This window comes from Melospiza melodia, unplaced genomic scaffold (genome assembly GCF_035770615.1).
Source record: "Melospiza melodia melodia isolate bMelMel2 unplaced genomic scaffold, bMelMel2.pri scaffold_210, whole genome shotgun sequence".
In the NCBI taxonomy this organism is placed as follows: domain Eukaryota; kingdom Metazoa; phylum Chordata; class Aves; order Passeriformes; family Passerellidae; genus Melospiza; species Melospiza melodia.
This window is the reverse complement of record NW_026948546.1, coordinates 88,658-116,453: the sequence shown is the minus strand read 5'-3', so window position 1 is coordinate 116,453 and position 27,796 is coordinate 88,658. Positions and strand designations below refer to the sequence as shown.

Here is a 27,796-nt window from a genome sequence, read left to right as displayed (position 1 = left end):
TGGGACCCACGGGATGACGCCCACCACCCCCCGTGGACCACCCCCAGCCCCCCATGGTGACCCACGGCGGCAGCATCTGGGTCAGGAGCTTGTCGGTCTTCTGCTTCTCGATCTCCAGCTCCTCGGTCCTCTCGCGGATCAGGTCCTCCAGGTTGCTGCTGTACTGCTCCAGCATGCGCAGCATCGAGTCGATGTGTTGGTCTTGCGGCCCTTGTTGATGCCCTTGAACTGCAGGGAGAAACCCCGTGGAGGAACCATGGAGATCCGTGGAGACCCCATGGAGACACCATGGAATTCCATGGAATTCCATTAAAACCCCGTGGAGACACCATGGAACCTCATGGAACCCCATGGATCCCATGGAGACCCCATAAAACCTCATGGAGACCCCATAGAGTTCATGGAATCCATAAAACCCCGTGGAGACACCATGGAACCTCATGGAACCTCATGGAACCCCATGGAATCCCATGGGGACCCCATAAACCCCATGGAGACCCCATAGAATTCCATGGAATTCCATAAAACCCCGTGGAGACACCATGGAACCTCATGGAACCCCATGGAATCCCATGGAGACCCCATAAAACCTCATGGACACCCCATAGAGTTCCATGGAATTCCATAAAACCCCGTGGAGACACCATGGAACCTCATGGAACCCCATGGAATCCCATGGAGACCCATAAAACCTCATGGAGACCCCATAGAGTTCCATGGAATTCCATAAAACCCCGTGAGACACCATGGAACCTCATGGAACCCCATGGAATCCCATGGAGACCCCATAAAACCCCAGACCCCATAAAACCCCATGGAGACCCCATAGAGTTCCATGGAATTCCATAAAACCCCGTGGAGACACCATGGAACCTCATGGAACCTCATGGAACCCCATGGAATCCCATGGAGACCCCATAAAACCCCATGGAGACCCCATAGAGTTCCATGGAATTCCATAAAACCCCGTGGAGACACCATGGAACCTCATGGAACCTCATGGAACCCCATGGAATCCCATGGAGACCCCATAAAACCCCATGGAGACCCCATAGAGTTCCATGGAATTCCATAAAACCCCGTGGAGACACCATGGAACCTCATGGAACCCCATGGAATCCCATGGAGACCCCATAAAACCTCATGGACACCCCATAGAGTTCCATGGAATTCCATAAAACCCCGTGGAGACACCATGGAACCTCATGGAACCTCATGGAACCCCATGGAATCCCATGGAGACCCCATAAAACCCCATGGAGACCCCATAGAGTTCCATGGAATTCCATAAAACCCCGTGGAGACACCATGGAACCCCACTGAACCCCATGGAATCCCATGGAGACCCCATAAAACCTCATGGAGACCCCATAGAGTTCCATGGAATTCCATAAAACCCCGTGGAGACACCATGGAACCCCATGGAGATCCATGGAAACCCCATAAAACCCCATAGAACATCATGGAGCTCCATGGAACCCCACGGGGTCGATGATGTTGGTCTTGCGCCCCTTCTTTATGCCCTTGAACTGCGGGGAGAAACCCCGTGGAGGAACCATGGAGATCCGTGGAGACCCCATGGAACCTCATGGAACCCCTTGGAATCCCATGGAGATCCCATAGAACCCCACGGAATCCCATGCAATATCATAAAACCTCATGGAGACCCCATAGAACCTCATGGAGACCTCATAGAATTCCATGGAATTCCATAAAACCCCGTGGAGACACCATGGAACCTCATGGAACCTCATGGAACCCCATGGAATCCCATGGAGACCCCATAAAACCTCATGGAGACCCCATAGAATTCCATGGAATTCCATAAAACCCCGTGGAGACACCATGGAACCTCATGGAACCCCATGGAATCCCATGGAGACCCCATAAAACCCCATGGAGACCCCATAGAATTCCATGGAAACCTCATAAAACCCCGTGGAGACACCATGGAACCTCATGGAACCCCATGGAATCCCATGGAGACCCCATAAAACCTCATGGAGACCCATAGAACCTCATGGAACCCCATGGAATCCCATGGAGACCCCATAGAACCTCATGGAATCTCATAAACCCCATGGAACCCCATGGAGACCCTATAAAACCTCATGGAGACCCCATAGAACCTCATGGAGACCCCACAGAACCTCATGGAATCTCATAAAACCCCGTGGAGATCCATGGAAACCCATGGGGATCACATAGAACCCCATGGAATCGCATGGAGACCCCATGGAACCTCATGGAATCCCATGGAGACCCCGTGGAACCTCATGGAAACCCCATGGACGCTCCATGGAACCACATGGAACCACATGGAGACACCATAGAACCTCATGGAAACCCCATGGACGCTCCATGGAACCACATGGAGACACCATAGAACCTCATGGAAACCCCATGGACGCTCCATGGAACCACATGGAGACACCATAGAACCTCATGGAACCACATGGAGACCCAATGGAACCCCATGGAACCTCATGGAACTCAGTGGAACCCCACAGAAACCCATATGGGTCTCACCTGTCCAGGTGTGTCCCTCACCTGGTCGGGACACCTGGTCCATGGTGGGTCTCTCCTCGGGCTGCTCGCTCCAGCCCACGCTGGTTCCATTGCCCCATACCAGTCCCATACTGGTCCGTACTGGTCCGTACTGGTCTCACCTGGTCGAACACCTGGTCCATGGTGGGTCTCTTCTCGGGCTGCTCGCTCCAGCCCAGTCTGGTTCCATAGAGGTTCCATTGACCCATACCAGTTCCACACTGGTTCCATCACCCCATACTGGTTCCATCACACCATACTGGTCCATACTGGTCCCATACTGGTCCGTACTGGTCCGTACTGGTCTCACCTGGTCGAACACCTGGTCCATGGTGGGTCTCTCCTCGGGCTGCTCGCTCCAGCCCAGTCTGGTTCCACAGAGGTTCCATTGCCCCATACTGGTCTCACCAGTCCCACACTGGTTCCATCACCCCATACTGGTTCCATCACCCCATACTGGTCCATACTGGTCCCATACTGGTCCGTACTGGTCCGTACTGGTCTCACCTGGTCGAACACCTGGTCCATGGTGGGTCTCTTCTCGGGCTGCTCGCTCCAGCCCACGCTGGTTCCATAGAGGTTCCATTGACCCACACTGGTTCCATAGAGGTTCCATCACCCCATACTGGTCTCACCAGTCCCATACTGGTTCCATCACCCCCTCACCAGTCCCATACTGGTCCGTACTGGTCCATACTGGTCTCACCTGGTCGAACACCTGGTCGATGGTGGGTCTCTTCTCGGGCTGCTCGCTCCAGCCCACGCTGGTTCCATTGCCCCATACCAGTCCCATACTGGTCCATACTGGTTCCATCACCCCATACTGGTCCATACTGGTCCGTACTGGTCCGTACTGGTCTCACCTGGTCGAACACCTGGTCCATGGTGGGTCTCTCCTCGGGCTGCTTGCTCCAGCCCACGCTGGTTCCATAGAGGTTCCATTGCCCCATACCAGTTCCACACTGGTTCCATCACCCCATACTGGTTCCATCACACCATACTGGTCCATACTGGTCCCATACTGGTCCGTACTGGTCTGTACTGGTCTCACCTGGTCGAACACCTGGTCCATGGTGGGTCTCTTCTCGGGCTGCTCGCTCCAGCCCAGTCTGGTTCCATAGAGGTTCCATTGACCCATACCAGTTCCACACTGGTTCCACCACCCCACACCAGTCCCATACTGGTCCATACTGGTTCCATCAGCCCATACTGGTCCGTACTGGTCCGTACTGGTTCCATCACCCCACACCAGTCCCATACTGGTCCATACTGGTTCCATCAGCCCATACTGGTCCATACTGGTCCGTACTGGTCTCACCTGGTCGAACACCTGGTCGATGGTGGGTCTCTCCTCGGGCTGCTCGCTCCAGCCCACGCTGGTTCCATAGAGGTTCCATTGACCCATACCAGTCCCACACTGGTTCCATCACCCCACACCAGTCCCATACTGGTTCCATCACCCCATACTGGTCCATACTGGTCCGTACTGGTCCGTACTGGTCTCACCTGGTCGAACACCTGGTCGATGGTGGGTCTCTTCTCGGGCTGCTCGCTCCAGCACTCCTTCATCAGGTGGATGCACTCCAGCGGCGCCTGGTCGGCCGACACCGCGGGGCGGCACAGGGGCGGCGGCCGCTGCACCTTCTCGATGATCTCTGCGCCCGGGGACATTTGGGGACAGTTTGGGACATTTGGGGACATTTGGGGACATTTGGGGACAGTTTGGGACATTTGGGGTCAGTTTGGGACGTTTGGGGACATTTGGGGACATTTGGGGACAGTTGGGGTCAGTTTGGGACATTTGGGGTCAGTTTGGGGACATTTGGCAACGTTTGAGTTCAGTTTTGGACATTTGGGACATTTGGGGACGTTTGGGGACATTTGGGGACAGTTGGGGACGTTTGGGGTCAGTTTGGGGTCAGTTTGGGGACATTTGGGGACGTTTGGGGTCAGTTTGGGACATTTGGGGTCAGTTTGGGGACATTTGGGGACAGTTGGAGACATTTGGGGTCAGTTTGGGACATTTGGGGACGTTTGGGGTCAGTTTGGGGACATTTGGGGTCAGTTTGGGGACATTTGGGGACGTTTGGGGTCAGTTTTGGACATTTGGGGACATTTTGGGGACATTTGGGGATGTTTGGGGACAGTTTGGGACATTTGGGGTCAGTTTGGGGACATTTGGGGTCAGTTTGGGGAAATTTGGGCACATTTGGGGTCAGTTTGGGACATTTGGGGTCACTTTGGGACATTTGGGGTCACTTTGGGGTCAGTTTGGGGTCATTTGGGGACAGTTTGGGGACATTTGGCAACGTTTGAGTTCAGTTTGGGACGTTTGGAGACGTTTGGGGACATTTGGGGTCCGTTTGGGGATGTTTGGGACATTTGGGGACATTTTGGATCAGTTTGGGGTCAGTTTGAGACATTTGGGGTCAGTTTTGGGGACATTTTGGATCAGTTTGGGGACATTTGGGGACAGTTTGGCGTCAGTTTGGGGTCAGTTTGGGACATTTGGGGTCAGTTTTAGGGTCAGTTTCAGAGTTTTGGGGGTCAGATTTGGGGTTTTAGGGTCAGTTTCAGAGTTTTGGGGTCGGTTTGGGGGTCAGTTTTGGGGTTTTGGGGTCAGTTTTGGGGTCGGTTTTGGGGTTTTTGGGGTCGGTTTTGGGGTCTCATCTTCGGGGGGCAGCCCCACCATGCAGGGGGGTCTCGAGGGGGTTCTGGGGGGGTTTTTGGGGTGCAGAATTCAATTTTTGGGGGTCCCGGGGGGTTTTCTGGGGCGCAGAATTCATTTTTGGGGTCGGTTTTGGGGTCTCACCTTCGGGGGTCAGCCCCACCATGCAGGGGGTCTCAGGTGGGGTCCCGGGGGTTTTTTGGGGCGCAGAATTCAATTTTGGGGGTCTCGGGGGGTTTTTTGGGGTGCAGAATTCAATTTTTGGGGTCTCACCTTCGGGGGGCAGCCCCAGCATGCAGTACGGAGGGCTCAGGGTGGTCTCAGGGGGTTTTTTGGGGCGCAGAATTCAATTTTTGGGGGGTCTCGGGGGTTTTTTGGGGCGCAGAATTCAATTTTTGGGGTCTCACCTTCGGGAGGCAGCCCCAGCATGCAGTACGGGGGGCTCAGGGTGGTCTCAGGGGGTTTTTTGGGGCGCAGAATTCAATTTTTGGGGGGTCTCGGGGGGTTTTTTGGGGCGCAGAATTCATTTTTTGGGGTCTCACCTTCGGGGGGCAGCCCCAGCATGCAGGGGGGTCTCGGGGGGTCCCGGGGGGTTTTTTGGGGCGCAGAATTCAATTTTGGGGGGTCCCGGGGGGTTTTTTGGGGTGCAGAATTCAATTTTTGGGGTCTCACCTTCGGGGGGCAGCCCCAGCATGCAGTACGGGGGGCTCCTGCAGATCACCTCCTGCATGATGATGCCGATGCCGTAGACGTCGCCGCGGAAGGAGCCGCGGCGCTCCAGGGCCTCGTCCCGCAGCAGCTCCGGCGCCGTCCACAGCCGCTCTGGGCGAGGGGGGCGGGGCCACGCTCGGACACGCCCACTGCCACCGAGGGACACGCCCACCCCGCCACGGGGCACGCCCACCCCGCTGGGCCACGCCCACAGCAAGGCAAGAGCCAATGGGAGGGCGCTCCAGGGTGTGGCCGCACCCCCCCCCGGACGAGCCCAGATTGCCACCAGGCCACGCCCCCTTTTACACAAGCCACGCCCCCTTTCTCGGTGCCACCATCCGGGCCACGCCCTCTCCGCTGAGACCCCGCCTTCATTGGGTGGGGTTGGAGGTGGCCACACCCCCAATGGAAGCCCCTCCCCTCAATGCCCCAACACACCCGTGGGCCACGCCCCTACAGCAAAAGCCACGCCCCCAAGCCCGAGGCCACACCCCTAAATCAAAGGCAGTGTCCTTCCCACAGGCCACACCCACCCCTGAGGCCACACCCCTTCCCTCAGCGAAGCCACGCCCCTTCTCTTGAGCCCCATCCCATTGGCCACACCCACCCCGGAGCCACACCCACCCCGGGAGCCACACCCCCCTCCGAGTCCCCATTGAGTCTCTGGAGGCCACGCCCACCAGGCCACACCCACCAAGGCACGCCCGTTATGCCACACCCATAAGGCCACACCCTTGAGACCCCACCCACAAAGCTGCACCCATGGGACCCCGCCCATGAGGCCACGCCCATGAGGCCACACCCACAGGACCACACCCACGGGAAACCACCCACGATGCCACACCCATGATGTCATGCCCATGAGACCACGCCCACAAAGCCACGCCCATGAGACCCCACCCATGAAGCCACGCCCACGAGGCCACACCCACTAGGCCACACCCATGAGACCCCACCCATGAGGCTCCACCCACAAAGCCACGCCCATGAGACCCCACCCACAAAGCCACGCCCATGAGGCCACACCCACAAGGCCGTGGCCATGAGACCCCACCCACAAAGCCACGCCCACGATGCCACGCCCATGAGGCCACACCCATGAAGCCACGCCCATGAGGCCACACCCACAAGGCCGTGGCCATGAGACCCCACCCACAAAGCCACACCCAGGGGGACAACGCCCATAAGGCCACGCCCATGAAGCCCCGCCCACAAAGCCACGCCCATCGGGCCCCGCCCTCACCGTGGGGCTGCGGGGGCGGGGCCGGCACGCGCTGCGCCTCCAGCAATTGGTTGTAGCCGTGGTCGGTGACCTTGAGCACGAAGCGCCCGTCGACGACGCAGTTCCGCGACTTGAGGCGCCCGTGCACCACGTCCCGGTGGTGGAGATAGCGCACGCCCTGCCGGTCAACGAGGGCGGGGTCAACATGGCCAACATGGCCACGGTCAACATGGTCACGGTCAACGTCAATGGTATGGTCAACCATCAATGGCGTGGTCATCATGGTCATGGTCAACGTCAATGGTATGGTCAACACGGCCATGGTCAATGTCAATGGTGTGGTCAAGCATCAATGGCATGGTCAACATGGCCATGGTCAATGTCAATGGCATGGTCATGGTCAATGGTGTGGTCAACAAGGCCATGGTCAACGTCAATGGTGTGGTCAACATGGCCATGGTCAACGTCAATGGTATGGTCAACATGGCCATGGTCAATGTCAATGGTGTGGTCAAGCATCAATGGCATGGTCAACATGGCCATGGTCAATGTCAATGGCATGGTCATGGTCAATGGTGTGGTCAACAAGGCCATGGTCAACGTCAATGGTATGGTCAACATGGCCATGGTCAACATCAATGGCGAGGTCAACATGGGCATGGTCAACCATCAATGGTGTGGTCAACCATCAATGGTATGGTCAACATGGCCATGGTCAATGTCAATGGCATGGTCATGGTCAATGGTGTGGTCAACATGGCCATGGTCAATGTCAATGGTGTGGTCAACATGGCCATGCTCAACGTCAATGGTGGGGTCAACGTGGTCAACATGGCCATGGTCAACATCAATGGCGTGGTTAGCCATCAATGGCATGGTCAACATGGACATGGTCAACAATTAACGTCGTGGTCAACAATGGCATGGTCAACGTCAATGGTGTGGTCAACGTGGCCGTGGTCAACATCAATGGCATGGTCAACGTGGCCATGGTCAACGTGGCCGTGGTCAACATCAATGGCATGGTCAACGTGGTCATGGTCAGCGTGGACATGGTCAACATCAATGGTGTGGTCAACAATGGCATGGTCAATGTCAATGGTGTGGTCAGCATGGCCATGGTCAACGATCACCACCATGGCCTACAACGTTGTAGCCCATGACCACGCCCATGACCACGCCCATGACCACTGAGGCCATTCCGTGGCCAGCACCACCCCAATGGCCACCTCCATGACCACAGCCATGGTAACCACCACGGCCACCTGACCACCATGGCCACCCCATGGCCACCTCCATGACCACTTCCATGGCCACCAGACCACCATGGCCACCCCATGGCCACCTCCATGACCACTTCCATGGCCACCTGACCACCATGACCACCCCAATGGCCACCACCACCTCCAGGACCACCCTGTGGCCACCAGACCACCACGACCACCCCAATGGCCACCACCACCTCCAGGACCACCCTGTGGCCACAGGATGCCCGGGACCACCTCATGGCCACCTCCATGACCACTTCCATGGCCACCAGACCACCATGACCACTTCCATGGCCACCACCACCTCCGGGACCACCCTGTGGCCACCAGACCACCATGACCACCTCATGGCCACCTCCACCACCACCCCAATGGCCACCTCCATGACCACTTCCATGGCCACCACACCACCATGGCCACCCCATGGCCACCACCACCACCACCCCATGGCCACCTCCATGACCACTTCCATGGCCACCACACCACCATGACCACCCCAATGGCCACCACCATCTCCATGACCACCCCAATGGCCACCACCACCACCATGACCACCCCATGGCCACCTCCATGACCACTTCCATGGCCACCAGACCACCATGGCCACCCCATGGCCACCTCCATGACCACTTCCATGGCCACCAGACATGGTCATCATGACCAAGGCCACCCCATGGCCACCTCCATGACCACTCCCATGGCCACCACCACCTCCAGGACCACCCTGTGGCCACCAGACCACCACGACCACCCCGTGGCCACCTCCAGGAGCACCCCCGCGAGCAGCGGACCTTGATGAGGTCGATGAGCAGCGAGGACTTGAACATCCAGTCGAGCTTCATGTCCTCGTTGCGCAGCAGGTCCTCCAGGCTGCCGCGCGAGCAGTGCTCCGACACGATGGCGAAGATGCCGCAGTCGTGGAAGAAGCCCAGGAACAGGTTCACGTTCTCGTGCCGCAGGTCCCGCAGCTGCCGGGGGCACGGGGGGGACACCGGGACCACCAGGACCACCAGGAGAGGAGATGGGGACACCAGGGAGGAGATGGGGACACCATGAGAGGACACCAAGGGACACCATGAGGGGACACCAGAACATGAGGGGACACCATGAGGGGACATCAGGGAGGAGATGGGTACACCAGGGGACACCAGGATGGGATGGGGACACCAGGAGAGGAGATGGGGACACCAGGAGGGGACACCAGGACCACCAGGAGAGGAGATGGGGACACCAGGGAGGAGATGGGGACACCAGGATGGGATGGGGACACCAGGGAGGAGATGGGGACACCAGGAGAGGACACCATGAGGGGACACCAGGACCACCAGGACCACCAGGACAGGAGATGGGGACACCAGGATGGGATGGGGACACCAGGAGAGGAGATGGGGACACCGGGACCACCAGGGGACACCAGGGAGGAGATGGGGACACCATGAGGGGACACCGGGAGGGGACACCAGGACCACCAGGAGAGGAGATGGGGACACCAGGATGGGATGGGGACACCAGGACAGGAGATGGGGACACCAGGGAGGGGACACCGGGGGACACCAGGATGGGATGGGGACACCAGGATGGGGACACCAGGGAGGAGATGGGGACACCAGGGAGGAGATGGGGACACCAGGATGGGATGGGGACACCGGGAGGGGACACCAGGGGACACCAGGACCACCAGGACAGGAGATGGGGACACCAGGAGAGGAGATGGGGACACCAGGATGGGATGGGGACACCGGGAGGGGACACCAGGGGACACCAGGACCACCAGGACAGGAGATGGGGACACCAGGGAGGAGATGGGGACACCAGGAGAGGAGATGGGGACACCGGGAGGGGACACCAGGGGACACCAGGATGGGATGGGGACACCAGGAGAGGAGATGGGGACACCAGGAAAGGAGATGGGGACACCAGGAGGGGACACCAGGAGAGGAGATGGGGACACCAGGAGGGGACACCAGGACCACCAGGGGAGACCAGGAGGGAACACCAGGGAGGAGATGGGGACACCATGAGGAAACACCAGGACAGGAGATGGGGACACCAGGACATGTTCTCCATGATGGCCCATTTTCTCCACGATGACCCCTGGATGTCCCCATGGCCCCTGGTGTCCCCATGGCCCGATGTTCTCCACGATGACCCAACGATGTCCACATGACCCCTGGATGTTCTCCATGATGGCCCAATGTTCCCCATGATGACCCCTCAGTGTCCCCGTGTCCCCTGGTGTCCCCATGGCCCGATGTTCTCCACGATGACCCAACGATGTCCACATGACCCCTGGATGTTCTCCATGATGGCCCAATGTTCTCCATGATGACTCCTCAGTGTCCCCATGTCCCCCGGATGTCCCCATGGCCTGATGTTCTCCACGATGACCCAATGTTCTCCATGATGGCCCAATGTTCTCCACAATGACCCAACGATGTCCCCATGGCCCAACCTTGACCCCCAGATGTCCCCCTGTCCCCCAGGTGTCCCCATGGCCCGATGTTCTCCATGATGACCCAATGTTCTCCACGATGGCCCAATGTTCTCCACGATGACCCAACGATGTCCCCATGGCCCAACCTTGACCCAACGATGTCCCCATGGCCCCCAGGTGTCCCCATGTCCCCCGGGTGTCCCCACCTTGCAGAAGGTCAGCTTGGTGGCCGGTTTCACCTCCGTGTGTTGGTCACCCGGGAACTTCTTCAGCCACACCCAGTCGCCCTGCGGGGGAGGGGCCCGCGGCCGGTTTGGGGTCAATCGGGGCCGGTTTGGGGTTTTGGGGGGATTTGGGGTCAATCGGGGCCGCTTTGGGGTTTGGGGGGGATTTGGGGTGAATCGGGGCCATTTTGGGGTGAATCGGGGCTGGTTTGGGGTTTGGGGGGATTTGGGGTAAATCAGGGCCGGTTTGGGGTCAGTCGGGGCCGGTTTGGGGTCAATCGGGGCCGGTTTGGGGTAAATCGGGGCCAGTTTGGGGTGAATCGGGGCTGGTTTGGGGTTTGGGGTCAGTCGGGGCCGGTTTGGGGTGAATCGGGGCCGGTTTGGGGTTTTGGGGGGGATTTGGGGTGAATTGGGGCAGGTTTGGGGTTTGGGGTCAGTCGGGGCCGGTTTGGGGTCAATCGGGGCCGGTTTGGGGTTTTGGGGGTAAATTGGGGGGATTTGGGGTAAATCGGGGCCATTTTGGGGTGAATCGGGGCCGGTTTGGGGTTTGGGATGAATCGGGGCCGGTTTGGGGTCAATCGGGGCCGGTTTGGGGTTTGGGGGGATTTGGGGTAAATCAGGGCAGGTTTGGGGTTTGGGGTGAATCGGGGCCGGTTTGGGGTAAATCGGGGCCGGTTTGGGGTTTGGGGGGGATTTGGGGTGAATTGGGGCAGGTTTGGGGTGAATCGGGGCCGGTTTGGGGTCAGTCGGGGCTGGTTTGGGGTTTGGGGTAAATTGGGGGGATTTGGGGTAAATCGGGGCCGGTTTGGGGTCAATCGGGGCCGGTTTGGGGTGAATCGGGGCCGGTTTGGGGCTATGGGGTGAATTGGGGCAACTTTGGGGTAAATCGGGGCCGTTTTGGGGTTTTGGGGGGATTTGGGGCGGGTTTGGGGTTTTGGGGGGGATTTGGAGTAAATGGGGGCTGTTTTGGGGTAAATTGGGGCAAGTTGGGGTGAATCGGGGCTGCTTTGGGGTTTTGGGGGGATTTGGGGTAAATCGGGGCCGGTTTGGGGTGAATCGGGGCAGGTTTGGGGTTTGGGGTCAATCGGGGCCGGTTTGGGGTTTTGGGGGGATTTGGGGTAAATCGGGGCCATTTTGGGGTGAATCGGGGCAAGTTTGGGGTTTGGGGTGAATCGGGGCCGGTTTGGGGTGAATCGGGGCCGTTTTGGGGGTTTGGGTCAAGTTTGGGGGGATTTGGGGTAAATCGGGGCCGGTTTGGGGGTTTGGGGTAAATTGGGGCTGGTTTGGGGTTTGGGGGGATTTGGGGTAAATCAGGGCGACTTTGGGGTTTGGGGTTTTGGGGGGATTTGGGGTCAATCGGGGCCGGTTTGGGGTCAATCGGGGCCGGTTTGTGGTTTGGGGGGATTTGGGGTCAATCGGGGCCGGTTTGGGGTAAATCGGGGTCGGTTTGGGGTTTGGGGGAATTTGGGGTAAATCGGGGCCGTTTTGGGGTTTGGGGTACATCGGGGCAACTTTGGGGTGAATCGGGGCTGTTTTGGGGTTTGGGGTAAATTGGGGCGGGTTTGGGGTTTTGGGGTGAATCGGGGCCGGTTTGGGGTTTGGGGGGGATTTGGGGTGAATCGGGGCAGGTTTGGGGTGAATCGGGGCCGGTTTGGGGTGAATCGGGGCCGGTTTGGGGTGAATCGGGGCCGGTTTGGGGCTTTGGGGTGAATTGGGGCAACTTTGGGGTAAATCGGGGCCGTTTTGGGGTTTTGGGGGGATTTGGGGCGGGTTTGGGGTTTTGGGGGGGATTTGGGGTAAATGGGGGCTGTTTTGGGGTAAATTGGGGCAAGTTGGGGTGAATCGGGGCTGCTTTGGGGATTTGGGGGGATTTGGGGTAAATCGTGGCCATTTTGGGGTTTGGGGTAAATTGGGGAAGTTTTGGGGTACTGGGGAGATTTGGGGTAAATCGGGGCAGGTTTGGGGTAAATCGGGGCCGTTTTGGGGTGAATTTGGGGGGTTTTGGGGTGAATTCGGGGGATTTTGGGGTGGCAGGGTCGGTTTAGGAATGCCTGGGTGGTTTTGGGGTGAATTTGGGGGGTTTTGGGGTGAATTTGGAGGGTTTAGGTGTAGCAGGGTCGGTTTAGGGATGCCTGGGTGGGTTTGGGGTGAAGTTGGGGTTGGTTTTGGGGTGAATTTGGGGGTTTTGGGGTGAGTTTGGGGGGTTTTGGGGTGAATTTGGGGGGTTTCGGGGTACCCGGGTCGGTTTTGGGATGCCTGGGTGGGTTCGGGATGACTTTGGGGTGATTTTTGGGGTGAATTCGGGGGGTTTTGGGGTGAATTTGGGGGGTTTTGGGGTGAGTTTGGAGGGTTTAGGTGTAGCAGGGTCGGTGTTGGGATGCCTGGGTGGGTTCGGGGTGACGTTGGGGTCGGTTTTGGGGTGAGTTTGGGTGATTTTTGGGGTGAATTTGGGGGGTTTTGGGGTGAGTTTGGGTGATTTTTGGGGTGAATTTGGGGGGATTTTGGGGTGGCAGGGTTGGTTTAGGGATGCCTGGGTGGGTTCAGGGTGAAGTTGGGGTCGGTTTTGGGGTGAATTTGGGGGGTTTTGGGGTGGCAGGGTCGGTTTTGGGATGCCTGGGTGGGTTCGGGATGACTTTGGGGTGATTTTTGGGGTGATTTTGGGGGGTTTTGGGGTGAGTTTGGAGGGTTTTGGGGTACCAGGGTCGGTTTAGGGATGCCTGGGTGGGTTCGGGGTGAAGTTGGGGTCACTTTTGGGGTGATTTTGGGGTGAATTCGGGGCCTTTTGGCGCTTACCTGCACGGAGGCGACAAGGCCCTGCTGGTTAAAGAGCAGCAGCAGCAGGGGGAGGTTGCTGCTGCCCTTCGCTGCTGCGTTATCCTGCGGGAAACAGCTGTCAATCACTGCCCGGGGGCGGGGCCAGCTGCCAATCACTGCTATAGTATGGGTATCAGCTGCCAATCACTGCCCGGGGGCGGGGCCGGCTGTCAATCACTGCTATAGTATGGGTATCAGCTGTCAATCACTGCCCGGGGGCGGGGCCAGCTGCCAATCATTGCTATAGTGTGGGTATCAGCTGCCAATCACTGCCCGGGGGCGGGGCCGGCTGTCAATCACTGCCCGGGGGCGGGGCCAACTGCCAATTATTGGTATGGGGCGGGGCTGGCTGTCAATCATTGCTATGGGGCGGGGCAAGCTGACAATCACTGCCCGGGGGCAGGGCCAGCTGTCAATCACTGCTATAGTATGGGTATCAGCTGTCAATCACTGCCTGGGGGCGGGGCCGGCTGTCAATCACTGCCCGGGGGCGGGGCCAACTGCCAATTATTGGTATGGGGCGGGGCTGGCTGTCAATCATTGCTATGGGGCGGGGCAAGCTGACAATCACTGCCCGGGGGCAGGGCCAGCTGTCAATCACTGCTATAGTATGGGTATCAGCTGTCAATCACTGCCTGGGGGCGGGGCCGGCTGTCAATCACTGCCCGGGGGCGGGGCCAGCTGCCAATCACTGCCACAGGGCTGCGTCAACTGTCAATCATTGCTATGGGGCGGGGCCAGCTGTCAATCACTGCTATAGTGTGGGTATCAGCTGCCAATCACTGCCCGGGGGCGGGGCCAGCTGTCAATCACTGCTATAGTATGGGTATCAGCTGTCAATCACTGCCTGGGGGCGGGGCCAGCTGCCAATCACTGCCCGGGGGCGGGCCCAGCTGCCAATCATTGCTATAGTGTGGGTATCAGCTGTCAATCATTGCTATAGGGCGGGGCCACCTGTCAATCATTGCTATGGGGCGGGGCCAGCTGCCAAGCACTGCTATAGTATGGGTATCAGCTGTCAATCACTGCCCGGGGGCGGGGCCAGCTGCCAATCACTGCCCAGGGGTGGGGCCGGCTGTCAATCATTGCTATGGGGCTGGGTCAGCTGTCAATCATTGCCCAGTGGGGCAGGAATCAGCTGTCAATCAATTCCTAGGGGCATGGATCAGCTGTCAATCATCGCTCTGGCTGTGATTATCATCTGTCAATCATCCCCAGGAGCTGGGATCTGATTATCATCTGTCAATCATTGCCTAGGTGCATGGATCAGCTGTCAATCATTGCCCAGGTGATTGAGATCCGCTGTCACTCATCACCCTGAAGCTGGGATCAGCTGTCAATCATCACCCTGGCCGCAGTTACCACCTGTCAATCATCTCCTGGGTGTGGCCACCAGCTGTCAATCACTGCCCGGGGGGCGGAGCCGCTGTCCCCTCGCCTTGTCGCCCCCGTGGGTGGGGAGAGGGGGGGGAGGGGGAGGAGCAGGAAAGGGGGGGGAGGGTCGGGAGGGGGCGGGGCCTGGCGAAGGGGGCGGGGCCGGGGGCGGGGCCTCACCTCGGCCACGGCCACGTTGGAGGTGTCGGGGCCGGGGGCGGCGCCGCTCTTGGTGTCCCCGCCCCCGCTCTGGCCGGCCAGGCTGGCCTGGCTGCTGTCCACCTGCGGGGGGGGTCACGGGGGTCACACCGGGGTCACACCGGGGTCACACCGGGGTCATCGGGGTCACACCAGTGTCCCCGTTGCCCCCCAATGTCCCCTCACCGTCCTCAATGTCCCCAAGGCCTCCCCAGTGCCCCCAAATGTCCCCGAGGTTCTTCATCACCCCAACGTCCCCCCCCCCCAACAATGTCCCCCCAGTGTCCCCAAATGTCCCCCCAGTGTCCCCAAATGTCCCCCCGGTGTCCCCAAATGTCCCCCCAGTGTCCCCTCACTGTCCACTGTCCCCTGGCTGTCCCCCCAATGACGCCAATGTCCCTCGATGTCCCCAATCCTCTCAATGTCCCCAGTGTCCTCCCCAGTGTCCCCAATGTCACCAATCCCCCACTGATGTCCCCACTGATGTCCCCATGAATGTCCCCATGAATGTCCCCATTGCTGCCCCCAATGTCCCCAAACCTCCAACCCCTACAATGTCCCCAGTGCTGTCCCCAATGTCCCCTCAGTGTCCCTCAATGTCCCCAAACGTCCCCAATCCTCTCAACGTCCCCAAGGTGTCCCCTTTAATGTCCCCAATGTCCCCAATGTCCCCCCAATGTCCCCAATGTCCCCAATGTCCCCATTAACGGCCCCATCGCCCCCAGTGTCCTCATCCCCCCAATGTCCCCAAACCCTCAATGTCCCTCAATGTCCCCAAGGTGTCTCCAATGTCCCCCAATGTCCCCACTGTCCCCAATCTCCCCAAATGTCCCCAATCCTCTCAATGTCCCTCAATGTCCCTCAATGTCCCCATTGCCTCCAGTGTCCCCAATGTCTTCAATGTCCCCTGGCCGTCCCCATCAATGTCCCCAATGTCCCCAAATCCCCCAATGTCCCCCAATGTCCCCCAATGTCCCCAATCCCCCAATGTCCCCCAGTGTCCCCAATCCCCCAATGTCCCCCAGTGTCCCCAATGTCCTCAATATCCCCTGGCCGTCCCCATTAATGTCCCCAATGTCCCCAATGTCCCCAATCCCCCAATGTCCCCAATGTCCCCCAGTGTCCCCAATCCTCTCAATGTCCCCCACTGTCCCCAGTCCCCCCAATGTCCCCAATATCCCCAGTCCCCCCAATGTCCCCCAATCCCCCCAATGTCCCCAATGTCCCCCAGTGTCCCTAATCCTCTCAATGTCCCCCAATGTCCCCAATGTCCCCAGTCCCCCCAATGTCCCCAATGTCCCCAATGTCCCCCAAAGTCCCCAATGTCCCCCAATGTCCCCAATACCCCCCCAGTGTCCCCAATGTCGCCAATCCTCTCAATGTCCCCCAATGTCCCCAGTCCCCCCAGTGTCCCCAATGTCCCCAATGTCCCCAATGTCCCCAATGTCCCCAGTGTCCCCAGTCCTCTCAATGTCCCCTCGGTGTCCCCGGTGTCCCCGCGGTGTCCCCGGTGTCCCCGCGGTGTCCCCGGTGTCCCCAATCCTCTCAATGTCCCCCAGTGCCCCCGGTGTCCCCGCGGTGTCCCCGGTGTCCCCGCGGTGTCCCCGGTGTCCCCGCCGTGGGTGTCACCTGTTTGCTGCTCTGCGTGTTGATGAAGGTCAGGTCCTCCATGGTCAGGATGATTTTGTTGGGGCCCTTCATGAGCTGGGCCTGGAGAATGCGGCGCCTGCCAGGGGACAGTGGGGACATCAGTGGGGACACTGGGGACAGCAATGGGGACAGCAGTGGGGACAGCAGTGGGGACACTGGGGACAGTGGGGACATCAGTGGGGACACTGGGGACAGTGGGGACATCAGTGGGGACACTGGGGACAGCAGTGGGGACAGCAATGGGGACAGCAGTGGGGACACTGGGGACAGTGGGCACATCAGTGGGGACACTGGGGACAGTGGGGACATCAGTGGGGACAATGGGGACAGTGGGGACAGCAGTGGGGACAGCAATGGGGACAGTGGGGACAGCAGTGGGGACAGCAATGGGGACAGTGGGGACACTGGGGACAGCAGTGGGGACAGCAATGGGGACATCAGTGGGGACACTGGGGACAGTGGGGACAGCAGTGGGGACAGTGGGGACAGCAGTGGGGACAGTGGGGACAGTGGGGACACTGGGGACATTGGGGGGACACAGGGACACTGGGGACAGTGGGGACAGTGGGGACAGTGGGGACACTGGGGACACTGGGGACATCAGTGGGGACAGTGGGGACAGCAGTGGGGACACTGGGGACAGTGGGGACAGCAATGGGGACAGTGGGGACAGCAGTGGGGACAGTGGGGACATCAGTGGGGACAGCAGTGGGGACAGCAGTGGGGACAGTGGGGACAGCCATGGGGACAATGGGGACAGCAGTGGGGACATCAGTGGGGACAATGGGGACAGTGGGGACAATGGGGACAGTGGGGACACTGGGGACATCAGTGGGGACACTGGGGACAGTGGGGACAATGGGGACAGCCATGGGGACAATGGGGACAGCAGTGGGGACATCAGGGACATTGGGGGGACATTGGGGACACTGAGGGGACATTGGGGACATTGGGGACAGTGGGAACACAGGGACACCAATGGGGACGTTGGGGTGATCAAGAACCTTGGGGACATTTGGGGACACTGGGGAGACCTTGGGGACACCAGGGGGACACCAAGGGCACCAAGGGGACACCAGGGGGACACCAGGGGGACACCAAGGCCACCGCGGTGCCACCACGGTGTCACCCACCGGATGTGACAGGCCAGGGCGGCGCCGGCCGCGCCCAGGGCGGCGATGAGGAGGAAGAGGAAGAAAACGAAGCCGGCGTCCAACCCTGAGGGGAGAGCGGGGTGACCACGAGTGACCATGGGAGTGACCACGGGAGTGACCACCAGTGACCACGGGAGTGACCACCAGTGACCACGAGTGACCATGGGAGTGACCACCAGTGACCACGAGTGACCACAGGAGTGACCATGGGAGTGACCACAAGTGACCACAGGAGTGACCACGAGTGACCACAGGAGTGACCACGAGTGACCACAGGAGTGACCATGGGAGTGACCACGAGTGACCACAGGAGTGACCACGAGTGACCATGGGAGTGACCACGGGAGGGACCACGGGAGGGACCACGAGTGACCACAAGTGACCACAGGAGTGACCACGAGTGACCACGGGAGTGACCACGGGAGGGACCACGGGAGGGACCACGGGAGTGACCATGAGTGACCACTGGAGTGACCACGGGAGTGACCACGAGTGATCATGGGAGTGACCACAGAAATGACCACAGGAGGGACCACTGGAGTGACCAGGAGTGACCAGAGGAGTGACCATGGGAGTGACCAGGGGTGACCACGGGAGTGACCACGGGAGTGACCACAGGAGTGAACACAGGAGTGACCATCAGTGACCACAGGAGTGACCACGGGAGTGACCACGGGAGTGACCATGAGTGACCATCAGTGACCACGGGAGGGACCATGAGTGACCACAGGAGTGACCACTGGAGTGACCACGGGAGTGACCACGAGTGATCATGGGAGTGACCACAGAAATGACCACGGGAGTGACCACAGGAGTGACCACGGGAGTGACCAGGGGTGACCACAACCATGGTGCCACCACAGCAAACCAAGTACCATGGTGGCCCCAGGACTCCAACTGGTCCAGAACCTCAGTCCCACCCCAGCAGACCCCACAACCACCTCCAGCATCTCCATCATGGACATTCCAGCTCCATGGTGCCACCATGACCATGGAGGAACCATAGTGCCACCACAGCAGAACCACAAGCATGGTGGCCCCAGGACTCCAACTGGTCCAGAACCTCAGTCCCACCCCAGCAGACCCCACAACCACCTCCACCATCTCCACCATGACCACGGTGCCACCACAGCAGAACCACAACCATGGTGCCACCACCACCCCAACTGACCCAGAACCTCATTCCCACCACCGCAGACCCCATAACCACCTCCACCACCACCACCACTCCCACCACAACCATGGTGCCACCACGACCATGGTTCCCCCACAGCAGACCCACAACCGTGGTGCCACCACCACCCCAACCGACCCAGAACCTCATTCCCACCCCAGCAGACCCCATAACCACGTCCACCATCTCCATCCCAAACATGGTTCCACCACAGCAGACCCACAACCGTGGTGCCACCACCACCCCAACCGATCCAGAACCTCAGTCCCACCACCGCAGACCCCATAACCATGTCCACCATCTCCATCCCAAACATGGTTCCACCACAGCAGACCCACACAACCGTGGTGCCACCACCACCCCAACTGACCCAGAACCTCATTCCCACCACCGCAGACCCCATAACCACCTCCACCATCTCCACCATGACCATGGTGCCACCACAACAGACCCAGAACCACGGTTCCACCACAGCAGAACCACAACCCTGGTGCCACCACCACCCCCACCGACCCAGAACCTCATTCCCACACCACCGCAGACCCCATAACCACGTCCACCATCTCCATCCCAAACATGGTTCCACCACAGCAGACCCACAACCGTGGTGCCACCACCACCCCAACTGACCAGAACCTCATTCCCACCACCGCAGACCCCATAACCACCTCCACCATCTCCACCATGACCATGGTGCCACCACAACAGACCCAGAACCACGGTTCCACACAGCAGAACCACAACCCCTGGTGCCACCACCACCCCAAACCGACCCAGAACCTCAGTCCCACCACCGCAGACCCCATAACCACGTCCACTCATCTCCATCCCAAACATGGTTCCACCACAGCAGACCCACAACCGTGTGCCACCACCACCCAACTGACCCAGAACCTCATTCCCACCACCGCAGACCCCATAACCACCTCCACATCTCCACCATGACCATGGTGCCACCACACACAGACCCAGAACCACGGTTCCACCACAGCAGAACCACAACCCTGGTGCACCACACCCCAACCGACCAGAACCTCATTCCCACCACCGCAGACCCCATAACCATGTCCACCATCTCCATCCCAAACATGGTTCCACCACAGCAGACCCACAACCGTGGTGCCACCACCACCCCAACTGACCCAGAACCTCATTTCCCACCACCGCAGACCCCATAACCACCTCCACCATCTCCACCATGACCATGTGCCACCACAACAGACCCAGAACCACGGTTCCACCACAGCAGAACCACAACCCTGGTGCCACCACCACCCCAACCGACCCAGAACCTCAGTCCCCACCACCGCAGACCCCATAACCATGTCCACCATCTCCATCCCAAACATGGTTCCACCACAGCAGAACCACAACGTGGTGCACCACCACCCCAACCGACCCAGAAACCTCATTCCCACCACCGCAGACCCATAAACCACGTCCACCATCTCCACCAATGACCATGGTGCCACCACAACAGACCCAGAACCACGGTTCCACCACAGCAGACCCACAACCCTGGTGCCACCACCACCACCCCAACCGACCCAGAACCTCATTCCCACCCCAGCAGACCCCATAACCACGTCCACCATCTCCATCCCAAACATGGTTCCACCACAGCAGACCCACAACCGTGGTGCCACCACCACCCCAACCGACCCAGAACCTCATTCCCACCACCGCAGACCCCATAACCACCTCCACCATCTCCACCATGACCATGGTGCCACCAACAACAGACCCAGAACCACGGTTCCACCACAGCAGAACCACAACCCTGGTGCCACCACCACCCCAACCGACCCAGAACCTCAGTCCCCACCCCAGCAGACCCCATAACCACGTCCACCATCTCCATCCCAAACATGGTTCCACCACAGCAGACCCACAACCGTGGTGCCACCACCCACCCCAACCGACCCAGAACCTCATTCCCACCACCGCAGACCCCATAACCACTGTCCCACCAATCTCCATCCCAAACAATGGTTCCACCACAGCAGACCCACAACCCTGGTGCCACCACCACCCCAACCGACCCGGAACCCTCATTCCCACCACCGCAGACCCCATAACCACCTCCACCATCTCCACCATGACCATGGTGCCACCACAACAGACCCAGAACCACGGTTCCACCACAGCAGAACCACAACCTGTGCCACCACACCCCAACCGACCCAGAACCTCATTCCACCACCGCAGACCCCACAACCACCTCCACCACCTCCACCCCGCCCCACCGCTCACCGCCGTTGCAGATGGCCGCCGAGTCGAACCAGCAGCCGGCGTCGGTGCCGGGCTGGAGCTGTGGGGCCAGTGGGGGCTGTGGCTGCGGTAGCTGAGGCCGCGCGTGCCCGGCTCCAGCCCGTAGACCGCCCACAGGTGGTGGCCCTTGCCGTCCGTGTCCAGCACCACGTAGGGCACGGACACGGCGCCGTCGCCGTCCACCGTGAAGGTCTGGCCCAGGCCCTGGAGTTGGAAGTCGCGGGCGTGCTCGGCCACGCTGGTGCCCATCACCCAGCGGCCGCCGCGCCGCGCCGCCTCCACCGCCGTGGCCAGGAAGTGGATGGAGTTGTAGATGGTGGAGAAGAGAGGGTGGACCTGGTGGGAGGGGTGGTGGAACGGTGGGTGAGGCGGTTTTGGGGGTGGTCGTGGGCACGGCGCGTTGGGCACGGTCAGCAAAGATGGTGAAACCCTCTGGAGATGCCCTCAGAACCCTCTGGAGATGTCCTCAGACCCTCTAGAGATGCCCTCAAACCCTCTGGAGATTCCCTCAAACCCTCTGGAGATGCCCTCAAACCCCCTCGAGATAGGCCCAAACCCTTCGAGATGCCCTCAAACCTCTCGAGATGCCTTCAACTGCTCTCAAGAACACCCTCAAACCCTTTGAGATGCCCTCAAACCCTCTGGAGATGCCCTCAAATCCACTCAAGATACCCCTAAACCCTTCGAGATGCCCCCAAACCTTCTCAAGACACCTCTAAACCCTTTGAGATGCCCTCAAACCCTCTGGAGATGCCCTCAAACCCCCTCAAGACCCCCTCAAACCCCTGAAGACGCACCAAACCCTCTGGAGATTCCCTCAAACCCTCTGGAGACGCCCTCAAACCCCCTCAAGATACCCCCAAACCCCCTGAGACGCCCTCAAACCCTCGGGAGATGCCCTCAAACCCCCTCGAGACCCCCTCAAACCCCCTGAAGACGCCACCAAACCCTTCGAGATGCCCTCAAACCCCTGGAGATGCCCTCAAACCCCCCGGAGATGCCCTCAAACCCCCTGGAGATACCCCCAACCCCCTGGAGACGCCCTCAAACCTCGGGAGATGCCCTCAAAACCCCCTCAAGATAGGCCCAAACCCTTCGAGATGCCCTCAAACCTCTCAAGATGCCTTCAACTGCTCTCAAGAACACCCTCAAACCCTTTGAGATGCCCTCAAACCCTCTGGAGATTCCCTCAAACCCCCTGGAGATGCCCTCAAAACCCCCTCAAGACCCCCTCAAACCCCCTGAAGACACCACCAAACCCCTTCGAGATGCCCTCAAACCCCGTGGAGATGCCCTGAATCCCCCCGGAGATGCCCTCAAACCCCCTGGAGATGCCTCAAACCTCTCAAGACCCCCTCAACCCCCTGAAGACGCCACCAAACCCTTCAAGATGCCCTCAAACCCTCTGGAGATGCCCTCAAACCCCCTGGAGATGCCCTCAAACCTCTCAAGATGCCCTCAAACCCCGCCGGAGACGCCGTCCAAGCCCCACCTGAGCGGGGTCGAGGTCGGCGGGGACCTCGTAGGCGGCCTTGGCCTCGTCCAGGGCCTGGTGGAAGGAGCGGTCGGGCGAGTCGATGGTGATGGTGAGCACGGCGTCGTAGGCCAGGCGCAGCTTGGTGTGCTCGGCCAGCACGGGGTAGGGCACGCGCCGGTAGGGCAGCGCGAAGCTCAGCGCGTCGTACGGCACGAAGACGAAGGAGCCGTCGGTCATGCCCAGGTCCTCGGCCTTCTCCAGGAGGACCTTCTGCTCGCGGCCGCCCAGGAGCACGGAGTGCATGCACATCAGGATCACTGCGGCAGGGGGGGGGGACACGTGGGGGTTGGGTGGGTTCGTCTGTCTGTCCGTCTGGCCGTCCGTTCGTCCGTCCGTCCGTGTCAACCTCCGTCTCCATCTCCATCTCCACCTCCATCCATCTCCACCTCCATCCATCCATACATCCCTTATCCATCCACCTCCACCTCCATCTCCATCTCCATCTCCACCTTCATCCATCCATCCATCCATCCATCCATCCATCCATCCATCCATCCATCATCCATCCATCCATCTCTGTCTCCATCTCTATCTCCATCTCCACCTCCATCCAACTCCATCTCCATCCATCCATACATTCATCCCTTATCCATCCATCTCCATCTCCACCTCCATCCATCCATCCATCCATCCATCCATCCATCCATCCATCCATCCATCCATCCATCCATCCATCCATCCATTCATCTCTGTCTCCATCTCCATCTCCATCTCCATCTCCACCTCCATCCATCTCCATCTCTACACCCATCTCCATCCCCACCTCCATCCCCACCTCCATCCCCATCTCCATCTCCACCTCCATCCCCATCTCCACCTCCATCTCCATCCCTCCATCCATCCCCATCCCCATCCCCACCTCCATCCCCACCTCCATCTCCACCTCCACCTCCAATTCCATCTCCATCCATCCCTCCATCCGTCTCCATCTCCATCTCCATCTCCATCTCCATCTCCATCCATCCATCCATCCGTCTATCCATCTCCATCTCCACCTCCCTCCCTCCACCTCCATCTCCACCCATCCCTCCATCCGTCTCCATCTCCATCCATCCATCCATCCATCCATCCATCCATCCATCCATCCATCCATCCATCCATCCATCCATCCATCCATCCATTCATCTCTATCTCCATCTCCACCTCCATCCACCCCCACCTCCATCCCCACCTCCACCTCCATCTCCATCCCCACCTCCACCTCCATCCCTCCACCTCCACCTCCACCTCCATCCCTCCACCTCCATCCCCACCTCCATCCCCACCTCCATCCCCACCTCCATCCCCACCTCCACCTCCATCCCTCCATCCATCTCCACCTCCATCCCCACCTCCACCTCCATCTCTCCATCTCCACCTCCATCCCGACCTCCACCTCCATCTCCATCCCCACCTCCACCTCCATCCCTCCACCTCCACCCCCACCTCCACCCCCACCTCCATCCCCACCTCCACCTCCACCTCCATCCCCACCTCCATCCCTCCACCTCCATCCCCACCTCCATCCCCACCTCCATCCCCACCTCCACCTCCACCTCCACCTCCATCCCCACCTCCATCCCCACCTCCATCCCCACCTCCACCTCCATCCCCACCTCCATCCCCACCTCCATCCCCACCTCCACCTCCATCTCCACCTCCACCTCCACCTCCACCTCCATCCCTCCATCCATCTCCACCTCCACCTCCACCTCCACCTCCATCCCTCCATCCATCTCCACCTCCATCCCGACCTCCACCTCCACCTCCATCTCCACCTCCACCTCCATCCCCACCTCCATCCCCACCTCCATCCCCACCTCCACCTCCATCCCCATCTCCATCCCCACCTCCACCTCCACCTCCATCCATCCCTCCATCCCCACCTCCATCCCCACCTCCACCTCCATCCCCATCTCCATCCCCACCTCCATCCCCACCTCCATCCCCACCTCCATCCCCACCTCCACCCCGCGCCCCGCCGCTCCGCCCCGCGCCCGCTCACCCCTCACGCCGTCCGCCCTCCGCACCCTCCTCAGCGCCCTCTCCGCCTCCCGCTCGTCCTCCCCGGCCACGGCCAGCACGCTGACGGGCAGCCCGCGGGCGCGCAGCTCCGCCGCCGCCTCCCGCGCCGTGTCCACCCACAGCTCCTGCGGCGCCGCCACCACGGCCACGTGCGCCCAGCGGAAGTGCCGCAGCACGGCGTGCAGCACGGCGGCGGGCGCGGGCAGCGGCCTCAGCAGCGTGACCGCCGCGCCGTCCGTCTGTCCGTCCGTCCCGCCGCACGCCCACGACACCAGCGGCTTGTTCCAGGCGGCGGCCAGCAGCCCCGCGGCGCCGCACGCCGCCGGGTTGAGCGGGCCCACGATGGCGGCGGCGTAGCGCTCGGCGCCCGGCAGCGCGGCCACGGCCTGCGGGGCGGAGCAGGGCTCGTGGAGCAGCACGGCGTCCCACCAGTGACCGGCCGTGAGCGCCGGGTCCCGGTTCAGCCGCGCCACCGCCAGGCGCGCCGCCACCTCCGGGCGGGCCCGCGACAGCAGCGGGTCGCAGCTCCACGGGCCCAGCACGCCGATCTTGAAGGTGGCGGCCGAGCAGGGAGCGGGGCAGGCCGCGAGGAGGAGGAGGAGGAGGAGGAGGTGGAGGAGGAAGGAGGGGAGGGCGGGGGAGATGCGGGAGGCGGGGAAGGTGTGGGAGATATCGAAGCCGTGGGAGATGGCGCCATGGTGGGAGCGGGGGAAGGTGTGGGAGATGCCACCATCATGGGAGGTGGGGAAGGTGTGGGAGATGCCACCATCATGGGAGGTGTCACCATGATGGGAGATATCAAAGCCATGGGAGATGCCACCATGATGGGAGGTGTCACCATGATGGGAGGTGGGGAAGGTGTGGGAGATGCCACCATGATGGGAGGCGTCACCATTGTGGGAGGTGGGGAAGCCATGGGAGATGGCGCCATGGTGGGAGGTGTCACCATTGTGGGAGGTGGGGAAGGTGTGGGAGATATCGAAGCCGTGGGAGATGGCACCATGATGGGAGGTGGGGAAGGTGTGGGAGATGCCACCATCATGGGAGGTGTCACCATGATGGGAGATATCAAAGCCATGGGAGATGCCACCATGATGGGAGCAGGGGAAGGTGTGGGAGATGCCACCATGATGGGAGGTGTCAAAGCCATGGGAGATGCCACCATCATGGGAGGTGTCACCATTGTGGGAGGTGGGGAAGGTGTGGGAGATGTCAAAGCCATGGGAGATGCCACCATGATGGGAGGTGGGGAAGGTGTGGGAGATGTCAAAGCCATGGGAGATGGCGCCATGGTGGGAGGTGTCACCATTGTGGGAGGTGGGGAAGGTGTGGGAGATGCCACCATCATTGGAGATGTCACCATGATGGGAGATGCCACCATGATGGGAGGTGGGGAAGGTGTGGGAGATATCAAAGCCGTGGGAGATGCCACCATGGTGGGAGGTGTCACCATTGTGGGAGGTGGGGAAGGTGTGGGAGATGCCACCATCATTGGAGGTGTCACCATTGTGGGAGGTGGTGAAGCCGTGGGAGATGCCACCATCATGGGAGGTGGCACCACAATGGGAGGTGTCAAAGCCGTGGGAGATGCCACCATCACGGGAGGTGGTGAAGGTGTGGGACATGGCGCCGTGATGGGAGGTGGGGAAGGTGTGGGAGATGCCACCATGACGGGAGGTGGCGCCACAATGGGAGATATCAAAGCCGTGGGAGATGCCACCATCATGGGAGGCGTCGCTGTTGGAGGTGTCACCATCATGGGAGGTGTCGAAGCCATGGGAGGTGCCACCATCACGGCACGTGTCAAAGCCAGGGGAGGTGTCACTGTTGGAGGTGGCATCGGCATGGGAGGTGTCAAGGCCACGGGAGATGCCACCATCGTTGGAGGTGGCGCTGCCATGGGAGGTGGCAAAGCCACGGGAGATGTCCTTGTGGGAGGTGCCACCACCGTGGGAGGTGGCGAGGTCATGGGAAATGCCAAAGTCCCCGGAAATGTCATCGTGGGAGGTGGTGGCAAAGCCACGGGAGATGCCACCACCGTGGGAGGTGTCATTGTAGGAGGTGCCACCATTGTGGGGGGTGGCACCACCGCGAGGAACGTCACTGTGGCCAACGCCACCGTTGGAGAGGCCACCGTGGGAGGTGACACCACAGCGGCAGATGTCACCGTCGCAGATGTCACTGTTGGAGATGTCCATGTGGGAGATGCCACCATTGGAGATGTCACCATTGGAGATGCCACCATTGGAGATGTCACCGTTGGAGCTGTCCATGTGGGAGATGTCACCGTTGGAGATGCCACCATTGGAGATGCCACCATTGGAGATGTCACCACTGGAGATGCCACCATTGGAGATGTCACCATTGGAGATGTCACCATTGGAGATGCCACCATTGGAGATGTCCATGTGGGAGATGTCACCATTGGAGATGTCACCATTGGAGATGCCACCATTGGAGATGTCACCATTGGAGATGTCACCACTGGAGATGTCACCATTGGAGATGTCACCATTGGAGATGCCACCATTGGAGATGTCACCATT

At 60.1% G+C, this 27,796-nt stretch overlaps 1 protein-coding gene across 1 annotated transcript in view; it reads right to left on the bottom strand.

The window, feature by feature from the left end:
- Positions 1-25,852, bottom strand: part of LOC134433589 (retinal guanylyl cyclase 1-like) — a gene marked incomplete at its 5' end in the record, with an annotated part of 39,780 nt that extends 13,928 nt beyond the window's left edge. Inside the window, 15 exon segments of the mRNA XM_063182405.1 lie at positions 66-193; positions 1,494-1,529; positions 4,054-4,202; positions 5,888-6,037; positions 7,170-7,326; positions 9,208-9,384; positions 11,057-11,137; positions 13,868-13,951; positions 15,443-15,544; positions 17,090-17,186; positions 18,244-18,328; positions 21,692-21,745; positions 21,748-22,045; positions 23,202-23,503; positions 25,231-25,852. Coding sequence (XP_063038475.1) covers positions 66-193; positions 1,494-1,529; positions 4,054-4,202; positions 5,888-6,037; positions 7,170-7,326; positions 9,208-9,384; positions 11,057-11,137; positions 13,868-13,951; positions 15,443-15,544; positions 17,090-17,186; positions 18,244-18,328; positions 21,692-21,745; positions 21,748-22,045; positions 23,202-23,503; positions 25,231-25,852 — 2,522 coding nt within the window.
- Between the last annotated feature and the right edge of the window lie 1,944 nt (positions 25,853-27,796).